Source organism: Anticarsia gemmatalis, chromosome 7 (genome assembly GCF_050436995.1).
Source record: "Anticarsia gemmatalis isolate Benzon Research Colony breed Stoneville strain chromosome 7, ilAntGemm2 primary, whole genome shotgun sequence".
NCBI classification, from domain to species: Eukaryota; Metazoa; Arthropoda; class Insecta; order Lepidoptera; family Erebidae; genus Anticarsia; species Anticarsia gemmatalis.
This window is the reverse complement of record NC_134751.1, coordinates 5,826,111-5,841,889: the sequence shown is the minus strand read 5'-3', so window position 1 is coordinate 5,841,889 and position 15,779 is coordinate 5,826,111. Positions and strand designations below refer to the sequence as shown.

General features: G+C 35.4%; 2 protein-coding genes across 2 annotated transcripts; both read left to right on the top strand.

The window, feature by feature from the left end:
- The first annotated feature begins 175 nt into the window (after window positions 1-175).
- LOC142974363 (uncharacterized) lies at window positions 176-2,151 on the top strand. Its single transcript, XM_076116642.1, has one exon. It carries the CDS (start codon window positions 287-289, stop codon window positions 1,052-1,054), a length of 768 nt encoding a protein of 255 aa, XP_075972757.1. The 5' UTR covers window positions 176-286; the 3' UTR covers window positions 1,055-2,151.
- A 1,002-nt stretch (window positions 2,152-3,153) lies between these two features.
- Window positions 3,154-15,746, top strand: Ac13E (Adenylyl cyclase 13E). Its single transcript, XM_076116640.1, has 8 exons — window positions 3,154-3,366; window positions 4,082-4,439; window positions 4,558-5,564; window positions 5,733-5,987; window positions 6,064-6,420; window positions 7,796-8,184; window positions 9,491-9,694; window positions 11,004-15,746. The coding sequence occupies exons 2-8, from the start codon at window positions 4,153-4,155 to the stop codon at window positions 12,816-12,818; spliced, it is 4,314 nt and encodes a 1,437-aa protein (XP_075972755.1). The 5' UTR covers window positions 3,154-3,366; window positions 4,082-4,152; the 3' UTR covers window positions 12,819-15,746.
- The last annotated feature ends 33 nt before the right edge of the window (window positions 15,747-15,779 follow it).

Genomic DNA, 15,779 nt, shown 5'->3' with positions numbered 1-15,779 from the left:
TCACATTCATACGATTGCCAAAATAATACAGTAAATATTGCCTTTGGCAATAAAAGCAAACAGCTGTCATCACTAATATAAAAAGAAAGTACCTACAAACCTATTATAAATTAATCGACTAAAAATATGTTGATCCATTATGGTGATATGACCACTCTAGCTTATTTTTCACACGTCAACTAACATCTTATTTGACAATGTCGTGAATGTCATAATAATACAATTCTTTCTAATGTTTTTGTGGCTTGTAAGATTTTAGTTTTCGATCATTTTCATTTTCTACAAAATGATATTTTATCTTTTGTTGTGTCATGTTATGTTCATCCCATTTATTGCTGGTAACAACATCACTGTAAGTAAATTGAATACAAGTGATACAAGAAACAAAACTGTTACTGAGTCTCCTGCCAAGAAATTGTCCAATGTAAGAAATGTAACATTAGTGAGTGAAGGTGGTTCAATATTACCCGACACGCCAGTTTTATCACTAGTCCAGTCCTTCCCGAATACGGACATAGAAATGAGTGATAAAAAAGTGCATGCTCGGAAAGGGGCATTTTTAACGACTTCTCAAGAAGAAGAACAGTTACCTGTTACTAGTGTAAATACAACCAATAAAATCACTACGACGGGAGACAAACCACATACAGCAATTGAGCGGCTAAATAGTACAATCGCTAATGTAAATGTGACAAAGGGTGAGAGTACTTTAAACTTGGTAAAGAATACTACAAATATTGTTGAAAATACTAATAAAACGGTAACGCCTACCAAGCCAACGATATTATCATACAATGATTTAGAAAAGACCTTGGTTAAGACTGAACAAGGAACTGCGACTGATGAAACACATACATCTAGTAAAGATGTGAAGTCCTACATAACAAATCCAAACAGTCATCCTGGAATGGTTATGCCTATTGTAATAACCATTTTACTAGTTCCCATGTTTGCTGTTCTTGGTTACATGGCTTTGCGGCGAGGTCAAGAGGCATGGAAGAATAGACATTATAAAAGAATGGATTTCTTGCTTGATGGCATGTACAATGATTAAGAAGTTGATCATTTGTCTAACAAGATACAGGAATTCTAATTGTATTGGAAGGTCATTATGTCAAACATATGTAATTCTGTGATTATCATTAGTGAATTTTGGAGGGTCAGTAAACTACAAGTAAATATGCATAGCATTTTACTAACTAAAAATGAAGCAGTAGAACATTTTCGGCTATAAATTCTGCTTAAGACTATAAACAGTTGTTCTATGACTATATGATAAGTCTTGGGCTTATAACTGCTAGCTTATAGCATAATAATCACCAAATTTTGATATCCTCCCATGAGTATGCATTTTTCAAAATCTAATCCACGTACAAATGACCTTTCTCTTATCCTATCTTGTTATGAGCTGAAGCATTAAATGTTTATTCAGATACAAAAGCAGTTACTACTTATGATTAAAATCTTGTTATATAGGTATATTATTAGAATATATAGTTATTAACTTAATAATTGTTAAGCTTTGTCTGCTACTAACATGTTATAGTGCAGGCAATGTGAGGATGACAATAATTCATATTATATTATGCATATAATATGTGTAATGCACAGTTATAAAATTCACAAATACTGTGGTGCTTAGGATGTGCCTTAAATTAAATATAATTGAAATGCAATTCTCTGAACAAATTATTTGGTATCAAAAGTGTTAGTGAAAGGTGTCTTCCTTTTAGAGTAAGTTATTTATTAGAGTATTTTGTGATAATTTTGGGATATATAATTATTATACAAACAATTGTTGATATTAAAATATGTTTTGATATTATTTCATAGTAGTTACCAAATAAAATATAATTAAGATTGTACTACTCAAAAGATGATATTTGGTTCAAATCTATGTTTAAATTAAGTATTATTATCAATATATTTTAACTTATTATATTGTTCTAAATTACAAATATTTTGGTATTATTATTATAATAATCAACAAATGATCTGGCCAATAACAGTGATTATATGTATGGTTCCTTGCATTTTCAGTACACATTTATAATCAAGAAGATATTTTTGTCATTGTTTATTTTGTACCTAATGCTACATGAATAATATTTTTTGTATAATATACTTTTTAATAAAAACTGGAGAACAGAATATTTTTTATTTGTTGACCCTACTTGCTATATCAGACGGCAGACCACATCTATATTAAAAAAACATATTAATAAGGTAACAAATATAAAATTTTCATTTGGTTATTGTGTAAGACTATTATTGCCTTTGTATGTTACATTTTGCGTTATTTTGGCTATGAGAAAACCTTAATAAATGTAATCAGAATAAATTATTGATTTAACACTGTGGGGAAATGCAAACACAATTTTATTCAATTTATCATTTGTAATTAGCTGCTACTATTTTTTTACAACATCCCTCCTACTAAACCCGAAAGTTACAGTAGTGTAAGCACCCGCGTAGCGCCAGTTTGCCCGACCCGGCACTCAAACCAGAGACCTTGTTCAGCAGTCGTACTTGTTTATGATATATGAATAGGTCGGTACCTATATATAAATAAGTAAATATTATTGGACAACTCACACACGGTCATTTGATACCAAACTAAGCAGAGCTTGTACTATGGTTACCAAATAACTGATAAACATCCTTATATGCTACTATATACATTAGATAGATAAATTTACAACCCGGCTCAGAACGAATACCTTCATGTACACATCATACAAAGATTTGTCCCGGGTGGTTATTTTACGACTTCTGTGTGTGCGGAAAATTAAGAAAATTACGTTAAATTCTCTGGCATTATTATATTGATACGCATGTTAATCATGGGAATTTCCCCTCAGATGAATCTATATGTAAGTGCAAGCACTATCTATCTACATGTCTGTCTAGATAGTTAAAGTTGACCTTAGTGAGCAATAATGGCAATAAGAAATAAAAAAGAAATGACCCACAGAAATGTTTTTTTTTATAGTTGGTAGCCTAAAACAGATTGGTGATAGGAAATAATAACAAATGGTATAAAAAAATATATTAGTTACAATCAATTGAATAAATACCTTAGTCGATTTATATTCTTCAAAAATCGATGTTGACACCGATGACAGGCATACGTTTACAAAAACTGTACAGAGGACATCTCTGAACTGTAGTAATGTGTGAATTGTGTGTCTTTTTGTGAATTTTTATCTTCACCTGGTTGCATCGATAGATTTTATTCTATTAGTTCATATCTGACAAATTAGTGATTATGTGATTATTTTTATGTTCACCTGTAATTGTTTACTCATAATTAACTGTAATAACCTTGATCAATAAACGTCAAGAAATTCAACCCAGAATGAATTGGTAAGCTAAATACATTTCTAATAATGTCAAGCGTAAAATTTAAATAGCCCAAGTTTATTATTAAGAGAAAAGGTACATATTTTTATCAATTTTTTCGGACTATTATTTCATAGGCAGAGCCTTAAGATCGGATTACTTACATACAAATAATCTGAAAGAATATTCGATTTTATTTTTTGTACGATTATCTTCCTTGTCTTGCCAAATACGTCTGTTTTTTGTGTTTGGTTTATAAGGTTTTTACGAACTTACCTGAATATTATTATCAAGTGTTACAGATAAGTAATAACATTATATTTTTTCTGAATAAAATTTTAATATTCATTTAGAAAATTACATATTTTCAAAAATAAATATTTTCGGTTTGTTATGGATATCTGAATAAGTAAATGAATTTTTTGCAATTTATTATCAAAACTGAGATTTTAGGTATATACTTGATTACAACACTAAAATTATTATATAGGTCCTTTCCTTGGTTTCATAAAATAAAAATTGAACTTTTTTCTCTATCATATTGGGTGTTTAACTTTAAATCTGGCATAATTACATAAATAGATAACTTAAGCTATTGAAATTAACTTACAAAATGAGTTTTACAGATTTATTAGGGTATTTTCAGTAGCAACTATATTAAGTTTGATGATAATGATGTTTAAAAAATGTGTCATTATTCAAGGTTCTTTTAGATATTAAGTAGGTTTTTTGTCCATAGAGAAACAGAAGATGGCCTACGCCTTGGGTGTTGTGATTTGAGGATGGATAACATGAAATTATTGATCAAATATGACTGAACAAAGTGGGTGTGTCAGCTGCAGTGATGGATCACATCAGTTTGATAGCAAACATGATGTTGAGTGCTCTGAGGGTGAGGATGCTCAGATCAGACTGGCTCCACACGTGCAAGCGTACCTGGCACGCAACAACCCCACCACCAACTGCTGTGGACTTACAATACCTATTGCTTTTGAGAGAGCAGCACCTGGAACCTGGTGGAATCCTAGGTTTGATTCAGAAATCCTTGAAGGCCAATACCGAAGTAGTTCCTTTAGACAAATAAGATTAAGGTTTAGGTAAGTTTATCCTAGAACGTTATTGCATGAATATAACTGTTAACAGATCAATTGCTTGATGACACAAATATTACTATAGTTTAACATTTTGATGTTTTTTATTTTTTTCTCCTTTCAGATTTGCACTTTTATACATTTTGATATTTTCTATATCATGGTTTGTCTACTTTGTGGTTCTTGGTTTGAATGGCATACCGGTTAAATGGCCATCTTTGTGTTCTATATTTGCTGCGGTCCTCTTGATAACATCTGTTATGCTCTTTGTTACATTTACAAATATTTATAGAGTGTATACATTCAAACTATCCCTGGTCATGGCACTCGCTCTGTGTACACTCAGCCTATCACTGGTGACACTGACCACACGATTAGAAACTGCAGCATTTTCTCAGGCAGCCGATATAAGTCAGTCGGGACACTTCACCATGTGCATTGAAATATTGCTGATTATATATACACTGACACCATTACCACTGTATGCCTGTGTAATCATTGGAATTTTATATTCAATAGTGTTTGAAGTACTGAATATTGTGTTACATTTGTCAGAGCAAGAATGGCAGTGTCCCGGAATGTTTGTGAGAATACTATTGCAACTCTGTGTCCACATTATAGGTGTACATATTTATCTCATGACGTTTGTAAGAATGCGCGGTACGTTTATGAAAGTAGGACAGAGTCTACTGGTGAGAAAACAGCTTGAGATGGAGAAGCAGCTAAAAGAGAAAATGATTCATTCTGTGATGCCGCCGAAAGTCGCTAGTTGGCTATTGGAGGAACAAGTGCTGGAGTCAGATACTTTGAAGACGCACAACCCGCTCAATCCTAGAAACTCGAACCCTGGAGCATCTGATATCAAGTCTCTGTTCAGGCCCTTTAACATGAGCTCGATGGACAACGTCAGTATATTATTTGCTGACATTGTCGGCTTTACTAGAATGTCCAGTAATAAAGGTGCTGAAGAATTAGTCAATATTTTAAATGATTTGTTTGAAAAATTCGACGAATTATGCCAGAATCATGGGTGCGAAAAGATTTCAACGTTAGGCGATTGTTATTACTGCGTGTCTGGTTGTCCAGAACCAAGGCCTGATCACGCTACTTGCTGTGTTGAGATGGGACTCGGTGAGTGTATAGAATTTTGATATGCATATTCAAAATGAATGTCCATGAATAATGTGTTTTTATAATAACATTGAAACAAAGGAGACTTATAAAATAAGCCAAACGTTTGTCATTGTAATGTTAAAATGAGTGTGTAATAGAAAAACTTATGAGTTTCAAATATTTCAGGTATGATTGATGCAATAAAAGAATTCGATAGGGTACGTGGCGAAGGCATAAACATGAGAGTAGGAGTTCACACTGGTACCGTATTGTGCGGCATTGTTGGTACACGCAGGTTTAAATTTGATGTATGGAGCAACGACGTAACCTTTGCCAATAAAATGGAGTCTACCGGGAAACCTGGTCGTGTCCATATATCAGAGGAAACTAGCAAATTCCTTGGAGGATCCTACATCTTAGAAGAAGGTGATGACGTTTTTGGTAAGTAATTTTCTTAATGAATGAAATAGCATGTCCATATGTGCCGTCACATTTTAAGTGGTGTCTGTTTGTCCAGGTCACAAAACCTATTTCATTGAAGGTCGCCAGCTGTACTCCCCTTACGACCATGACAATTGCCTCGCTCCGTCTAACCCTATCAATTTACGCCTTATTATATCTCCCGCAGCCTCTCCTCAGTCCATCCTATCCAATCATTCCCCACTGCCACTCACACCGAGAGATTACGCAGACGACAAGACATCCTCTCGGAAACTAGATACCAAAAACTTCCTTTCCCCGGGTGCTTTCAATTTCCGTACAAAGGCTAGCTCACTGCCCAGCATATTGGATTCTGATACAGAATTGGATGAAAAAAGGGATAAAGGATTTCCAGAAAGGAATGACAGCTCATCAAAAAGCCCGACCTCTGTAGGTGAGTTTTCTGTTTGCGCAATAAACAAAATGTGGTTTTAAACCATTAGGGATTTTTATGAAAACGTACATCAACTAACAAACTCAGAATTATAAAAAAGCTGTTGGTCAGCGTTTATAACGCACCGACCACAGTCTACCTACCTGTGTAATGGCTGTCTTGTAAGTAACGACTACTTTTACAGCCAGTGATCACGTCGAATCGTACACTATGTTGTGAGCTAAAATTATTACCTATTCTGTTTATTGATTAGTTTAATCGATTAGGCGTCATACAATTTGGTTCATACATTTTAAAATCGTTCTGTATTTAAGCTTATTCAGTATAATATTGTAAATTGAACTGCGGCGAAGTGCTATTTATCATAAGACACTAGCTGATAAGATATAATGTGACTTCATTACGTGAAGGTGATGCTCTTTGTCACACAGATCATGACACGAGCTAACTGCTTGTTCGGTTAATTCGGATAGCTATTGCTTTTACCATTTTCGTATGAAATATTTACCTGATTAGACCTTGTACTCCGTGCTGGAGTATTGAATAAAATATCTGACATTGTTCGTCTCGGCGGTGCCTATAGCAGCGAGAAAACAAATTACGAACACGAGTCGAGTTTGAATTTATGCTGGGGTAATTAAAGTCGCTATAAGTTTTTGCTGCTTCCGTTACAAATTAGAAACAGTCGTGATTCAACTAGGTAGTAACAATGTTGGAATTTTGCTGAGCGACACTACGTTTGCAAATGACTTATGTTCATCAAAATAAAACAGTAAATCTGCAAAATTGTCTTTAGTAGGTAGGTACCTATTTTCTTTATCGGACATTATAATGGCATATTTTTACATGTTTATTGTTTTGGGTTTCTATTACATTGACATGACATACATTTCTAAGAAAATCCGCTATTTTTTGCACTCAAATATTCACTTAGTATCTGATTTGTTTAGTCGGTATCGTTCATAAGGATGCCTATAGTTTATCTTGATGTCTGATTTTGATTTACACGAGTTTTTCGGTAGTAGGTACAACAGTGTACAAGATAAACAAAGACTAAGCAACTGTGACGATAGCAAATATAACGATTATCCTCTAAGATCAACTGTATGGAGATATAGTGAATAAGACGTGATACACTCAACCCCATCACATTCGTGCCCAGAGGACTCATCAACAAGATGCTACATGTTTCCCACAGGGGATTACAGACGGAGCAGCTATTTTATTACCCTCATCTAGTACGATACATACTCTATATGTCTTTTATATCTGTTCATTCGAACTACGTCAATGCTAGTACCGTGTGCTACATTTAGCATATTATTATTCCCCTAAGTAACTTCCTATTCCACATTTATAAATCATATTATTTTAGGAAGCTACGGAAAATACACGACTAAATTGAAAAATTGGAAAGTGCCTAGATTCTTGAGAAAGCATTCCGATACGCCCTTACACGAGATTAAAAAGCAAGAGTTGACCGATAAGACGATACAGTTTTTGGAGCGTAATGACGTAGGTGCTGGTGTACAGTCGAGTAACGGCTACCAGCAAGTGCCCATAGTGATAGAATCTCAAGACAATAAGAGCAGGCCGGCGCAGAGCAGCAGCAAGCTGAACATACCGCACAGTCAAGATATGGCGTCGTTCGAGCGAGAGATCATTGACATACGATCATACCTCAGCCAGTCCAGAAGCAACATGTCCCCCTTCGCTAGAAGTAGCAGCTATAGGTCACAGTACGGCCGATCTAACAATATTGAGGTAAGATATAACAATATTTGGTTTTATGTTAATTTCGCCAACAATGTGAAATACAAAGTTTCCAAATTTTCGAATATCTTTATCGCAAGGGGGTCAAATGATTGGCGCTCTGGGGAAAAACCAATATGTAATTGTATCTGGTTAGACTGATGTCTAACAAACACACTTGATAGTTTACTTGTTACTTTGAGATAATGATATGACTAGACTGTCAAAAAAGTAATCGGAACGGATGTGTATATGTATAGTATCTGACATTAAGTAGGTACATCTAGTTATTAGCCGGCCAGTTAAATGGTGTTAATGTGTCACACTCAATCGCCTTTGTGTAAAGTATCGGATCTTAGAACACGTTGCTAATTACCGTGGTCATTCGTTCGTGTCAACTCCCTCAATGCCTAATACAGATTCTAATAAAATACCTTAGTAGTTTTTCTCAACGTTGCAATCGTGACGATATGAATAGCAATAGAAATGTAGCGGTACTCTCGTGATAGATGTATTTTTACAACATCTTATCATCTGCGTATATATCTTTGGGAGATTATCAAAGTTTTGGTTACGAAATATAAACTTTTTAACCTCGCCCTTGACTCAGGAGCAATGTGAGTCGCAACAGATACTGGTGTTTGCGCAACTCATTTGTAATATTATCTTATTATCCGCTGCTCCTCTTAAATTATATATGCTTTATGTCGATTCGAATGCAAATCTCTATAAAATTCGACAATATTTTCAGCTTAAATATAAAAAAAGCAATATGAATTATATGAACACGTAGTCGTGTTGCTTCACTATTTGTTTATTCGATGCGTGGAACTACTTTCTGTATATAATATATCATAATGTTTATCATTTTCATTAGGTTTGTCGTGATCGAGGGTCGCGGAAAACTTGGTCTAAACCCTATACCGGGAAGTTGTTTTCCTTCACGTTGTTATCTTTGTAATAAAATATACACAAAGCGTTCCGGTATCAAGTTGCTGAATTTGTTTACGAATCATTAACAACTTTATCTATAACATTATTGCCTACGCCGTTTATATTGACCGTCTAACTTCCAAAAACGGTAGTCGATTTAAAGCATAATATAACAAAATTATGTAACGCTCGGATAATAGGTACAATCTCGTTGAAGTAGTGTGCGAGCGATATCGTACACAACAAAGGCTTCGAAACATATGTACAGAATACACGTCGTTATGTGACTTTGTAATTTATTTTATCAACGGACTAGAAGTTATTTTTTCCGTATGATATACGCTTGTGATATTGTATGTAATATTTATACAGTGTTTGACTGTAGGTGCCAGTGTGTCGCGCTCGCAGCTCCACGCTCACGACGCAGGACGAGCTCATACGTCCTAAGGACCGGCGGCTCAACCTGCCCCTGTCCTCGCCGCAGCCGTGCAGGGCGGCCGATGACGTTATCAGCCTGTGTCCCTCAGTCAACAGCCGCAAAGATTCCGGCATCAGAAGCACGAGCCGACGCTCCAGTATACAGCAACAGGTCCATACATATGTACTTTGATGTATTTCTGCTTACACTAAAACTGCATAAATCATTGCCGTTATAAACTTCAGCTTAGTTTTTCATAAATAAACTCGAGGCAAATTTGAGTTAAAGCGTGAATTTTTTCATGAAATGGTAGCGAGTAAACACGCCTTTAATAAATTATAAACACGTTCTCGTAAAACTACGTGCTGCAGTCGTAAACTATTCGAGTCATACCATTGTGGAGATATTTGTAGTAAGTTTCAACTTTAAGCAATTATGTTAAGGTGGGAAATGGCTTGAATGTGTGAAGTTAATGTTTCCGTATGTTTGAAAATATGATTTTTATTTTCGTGTTCTTTATAAAGTAGCCGTCAAATTTTTGTGGAATCGTGAACTGTTTAGTTTGGAAGAGGATACTCTGGAACAAAACACTCGAAAATAGACTGATTCATAGTGGCATGAATGGGGTGTCAAGTTACAAATCACTTACGCACTCTTTCTCTGAGTGTTTGCGTCACACGGCGTAAATAAATCCAACGTTTCATTTATAATATTATTGTTAGGTCGTTGGATTGTGCGTCAGATGGGTTATTAAAGTAAAATAAATAGGTAATTATATACTTAAGTTAATTAGTACCTTTGTAGTTAAGGTAAGGGAAAACCATGGATAGTCCGGTGACGATTACCTATTACCCACTGAAAACAATTTCATTGAAATAACAAGTAACTTTCTCTGTCTCATTTTATAAAAAAATACTTTAATCGGAAAAAATGTGCAATGTGTAATTAATGGAAAATAAATAATTATTTCTTATATTTATCTCGCTGGCCTTTGTTGCTCTTTAGATTTTTCCCACTCTGTAGACCAGAAGTGTCCTATATTTTATGGGATTCATAAATACGTACATCGTATTTGAGAAGCCTGTTATGTACTAAAACTTTGTGTTCGACGCCCAATGTGAGTTTTGTTCAACAGTAGATTAAACCGATATTTTAGTTTAGCACACGTTTAGTCCCTAAACGGATGTAAATCTAAAAGTTAGTCGCATTTGAGCTGAGCGTTTTATGCTAATGTAAAATGTCTGTCCGGGATGTTATCAATTAAGATAACAGTGGACTAATGAGCCAGGCTATGTGAGCACATATAGTTTTAAAAACTAAAAAATATTATCAAACTTTAATATTATATTAATGTTACTGGTCGCTATTTGAGTCATAAAACTATTCCAGATGATGGATTCGTAAATAATAAACTGTTTACAATGTTTGCTTCCACCGTTCAAAATTTTAGAAATAAAGAGATTTTCTAATATATTTTCAGATCTACGCATTGAACCACATAGCGACGTCACACACAGATATGATGCAACATCGGGTGTCGGGTTACTATACTTCGAGTCAGTCTTCGTTGAACGATACTCATCCGAGGATCAGACTACCTCCTCCATTAAACGAGGAACAAGTCAAATCACTCCAGAAACTTCGCAAGCAGTCAGATCTACAATTAATACGATGTGTACAAGACAATGCGCGCTCCGGCATCAGTTACTTCGTACAACCACCACTCAATACATTCACGTTATTTTTCAAGTCTTATGAAATAGAAAAACACTACAGAGACAAAGCCCACCGAAGCGACGACTGCGAGGACTTCCCTCCCACACTCACAACGTCAAGATTCAACACGGCGCTAGATATTTTAGTATCTGCCATTATCTTCTTGGCCGTGACAACTTCCATATTTATATTATACGACGATTGGATGTACTCTGTAGGCTGGTTCGTCTTTTTCCTATGTATAGAAATCGTTGCGATGATTCTGTGCTTCTACAGGCATTATCTAAAATGGAAGACTAATCATGAAACGTTAACAGAGTCAATATCGAGAAAAGTGAGAATATTCAGGCAGCTATCGAACTGGTATCCGTGGCATCTCTCCGGCGGCTTACTCATCAGTCTCCCCATATTGGCCGTGCTCATCAACTTCTCGTGTCAGAACACTACGATGACCATCCTCCGAGGAGAGCAGTCCTTCTACGTATATTTACTCTGTATAAGTATTGTGCATTTCTGTAACTTCACACAGATGAACTGGCTCGTGAAAAATACTCTAGTGACGCTTTACGCTGGTTTGTTCCTATTTTTTGCCGTGCTGGGCTGTCACGAAGTAAATACTCAATTGCTAGACGGTGATATTACTTTAAAACTAACCCCTCAAATGTATGCTCATAATACTTCGGAGCTCGACGAGGGCAACAGTACGATCGACTGGTTGGAGATCAACAACGTGACCATGGGCTTCGACAGTAAACAACACAAGTTGCACCTGACAGAGCTCTACCTAGATGTTGCATTGTTACTCATGCTCGTGTGGTTCCTGAATCGCGAGTTCGAAATCAGTTACCGCTTGAGTTTCTACAGTAACGTGGTGGCCAACCGCGACAAGCAGAGAGTGCAGAACATGAGGAACCAGGCGGACTGGCTGCTACACAACATTATACCGCGCCACGTCGCCGACCAGCTCAAGAATACTGCCAAATATTCAGAGAATCATAAAGATGTCGCTATTATATTTGCTAGCATAGTCAATTTCAACGAGATGTACGATGAATCGTATCTAAAAGGAAAAGAATACTTGAGAGTACTCAACGAACTGATAGCGGATTTTGACGAGCTGTTGGAAAAGGAACAGTTTCAGCACGTAGAGAAGATTAAAACGATAGGCAGCACTTTCATGGCCGCTAGCGGACTTAACCCTGACTTGAGGCACGCGTCGCGCGGCACCTGCGACCACCTCTACCAACTGATGGAATTTGCGCTCGAAATGCAGAAGGTGGTGGACAACTTCAACCAAGATTTGCTCGAATTTGACTTTATACTTAGGATCGGTTACAACTTTGGCGATGTCACGGCAGGCGTTATTGGCACTACAAAACTGTATTATGATATTTGGGGCGATGCCGTGAACATAGCCTCTAGAATGGATTCCACGGGCGTACCCAAGAGAATCCAGGTGGGCGAAGCTTGTATACCGGTGTTATCGGCTCGGTACGAGTTCGAGCCGCGAGGCAGCGTCTATGTCAAAGGCAAAGATAACATGAACGTTTATCTTGTAGTAGGTAGAAAAGATACGTAGACAAAAAATATTCATAATGGAATATAGAATCTGTGATTTAATTATTTATATTGGAGATGTGAATATATGAAATTCTTATTTATTGTGTGCAGTCCATTGTGAGTGAGATGTAAGAGTTTGAACAAATACTCGGGGTGATGCACAGGCTATTAATTTATTGTTATTCTAGCTTATGTGAATGATTTATTGTGTGAGTTTGTGAATGCGTATGTGTGTGTGGATATTTAATTTTTGAATGTGTAATTGAAACTATTAAAATCTCCTTGCCTATACCGAAATATCTGTGACCAGTGTTCTAGTCTTCAAAATTACGTGGGAATGGTCCAGTTTTTATAATGAGTTAGATTTATTATTTACATTGACGCGCTCGACTCGGAGTGAGCACATTGTGATCGACGGCAACTGTTGTTTTAAAAACTGGACCATGGCCATAATGACTTGTATATTCAAATTTACCTTCTTTATATTACGGAGAATAAATTTATATTTGTATATAAAAAAGTGAATATTAACCCACTTGGGCTAGCAAATAATGTTTTATATTTATATAATTGTAATTAAATCGATGTGTTTAGCGTTAAGTGAATGGTACTAATACTTGGTAGCGAGTAGATATGTTTATATATTGTGTACGTAGTTACGCATCGCTTCTACAACTCTTCTGTCAATTCTGTAGTTCGGGTTCCGTAGGCGATTAGGGTCCGTTGCAATACATACTGAACAAGACTTATTTCATTCTAATGTATACTTTCAATAGTTATAAACACTAAGTGCATTGCTTTGTATACTATCAGATAATCTACTCGAGATAGAGGAATTATCTAGCTATGACGGTGTCGCATAACCAGTGATCGATTTATAAGATTATAGGTACATAGATAGTCTAGTGTAAGCCGCAACTCGTTGAGCCACTGTCGGTAGGCGTTTGTTCACATCGTGTAAGTACATCGGTGTGTTGTAAAAGAGGGTGGAGTCCAAGGTTCAAGCGGGTTGATGGTTGACGCTTCATTTGACCGTTCGTTAGGGTCAACTTTCATGAAATGCTCCATAAAATTTACAGTTGTAAGTAGGCCAATTTTAAAGTAGCTAGATCTTAGCATCGGTATATGTATCGCTCCATGAATAATATTCGCTTTACGATAGAAGTATCCCGTCGGATATTATGCTATAAGTACTTACGGGACCTACATACGTTTGCTCATTCGCGTAAATTATTATTAATTAGCTGGAACCCGCTGTGAGTTCAGTTGTAATAACATTTTCGTTATATTCCTAATATAATAATAACTAAATGTTTGCGACGCATTTAACATAATATTTATCAGAAAAATATTTCCTAGTAACTCCGAATATTTGTCCACAAAGTATATTCTAAAGTATATTATTAAATAAACGAGTTTATACAATTCAATATTTGCCATTCGATGTCGATGTAGTAGATAGTCTTCATACTTATGATGAAAGCCTTATAAAACTATACATTCCACTGTGTATTTAAACTATATGCCTTCAAAATGTCTATTTTCTACTTATAAAAGGCGTATATGATGAAGGTTGGCAGTTTTGCAACGAAATGAATTTGTATTTTTACAGAATGTTGGACCAAAACTGGAATACATGTAAGCCTAATAGCTCTCTTCGAAATTTACCTCTTCTTAAATATATATTCGATAACGATGGAGTAACTAATGTATTGTGATATTCGTTGGAGAAATTGTTATATATTATATATTCATACGAGATATATTGTACATAAACATCGCTATGTTCTCTCTAGAAAGAAGGATATTTGTCGTACAAATATTATTTACATGTCTTCACTCTGCCATCTCTTGCTACGTGGAGGCTATCTTGAAATACATGCAACACTTAAGTCACCTTTATTCATAAATGCCTAATGTAATCTTTAATCGGTTGTCTGGTCCCCTTAGCTTATTTTAAATAGAGATAAATAGGTGACAGCGGTTAAATACGAATTAGCAATTATGAATAAATGGCTGAGTAGTATGTATAAAGCTGACTTGTATTTGTCAGTAAACTATGTATAAAAATCTAAGTCTTATTGTATACATTTCTTGTTTTTGCTGTCCATTTTTCAGATCACTATTTACATTATTGAGTTGTGTGTCAAATGAGATTCGCGTTTTCACTGGGCGTTGCTTGCGGCTTTACGCGGCGAATTGGAAATGTATGCGGTCAGACCATATGACCCACGTTGACGTCATAACAAGTAAAATGGCCAAGAAACACGTGTTCACAATCAACTTAGCACAAAATTAGGTACTTAGGTGATAATAAACTATGTTGCTTTGCAAGAAGACGGTACTACTACACTTTTAATATGTTTTATATGTTATTAGTCGGTCAGGCAGCGATTTCTTATATAATTCCGGTACAGGGTTTAATTTAATGTGTAATACGTGTTTCTTCGGCCCAGTATAGCATATAATAGTATATTGACCGTCTTGTGATAACGTTCGTTACTGCACACATGTACAGTATGAAACTTGCTTAGATTTCTTGTGTGACTTTATTATCTTTCAACGATTTATATTAGTTTCTATTCGATATGAAATTGGATTATAACATAATGCAAATTGTATAATATTACAACCAGGTGTAACGACTGAAATACGTATGTGAACAAGTGTTATTAAAATCGAACAAAACATGCTATTGTGATGTATTTAAACCGTCAACGAAGGGTCATTGAAAGAAATATGTATAATGTATTATTATGGTTGTCGAACACGCCCTACGCGCGAGACTAAGGAATGTTTTATACTTGTAAACCTATATATTTTGTAATAAAATGTCAAAGCATCGTGTTTAAACTAAGATCAAAGTGTTCATGAGTTCCGACTTCAACAAATTCACTATACCCTATACTGGCTTTAGTTTTGAATATAATAAAACACCAGAAATACATTCAGTACTATTTATTTCTACATTTTAATTTAT

Bases quoted from the DNA above. Each gene is read 5' to 3' on its own strand.
- Ac13E (XM_076116640.1), top strand. From the start codon at position 4,153: ATGACTGAACAAAGTGGGTGTGTCAGCTGCAGTGATGGATCACATCAG. The intron at 4,440-4,557 runs GTAAGTTTATCC...TTCTCCTTTCAG, and splicing joins CAAATAAGATTAAGGTTTAG to ATTTGCACTTTTATACATTT. The intron at 5,565-5,732 runs GTGAGTGTATAG...CAAATATTTCAG, and splicing joins CTGTGTTGAGATGGGACTCG to GTATGATTGATGCAATAAAA.
- LOC142974363 (XM_076116642.1), top strand. From the start codon at position 287: ATGATATTTTATCTTTTGTTGTGTCATGTTATGTTCATCCCATTTATT.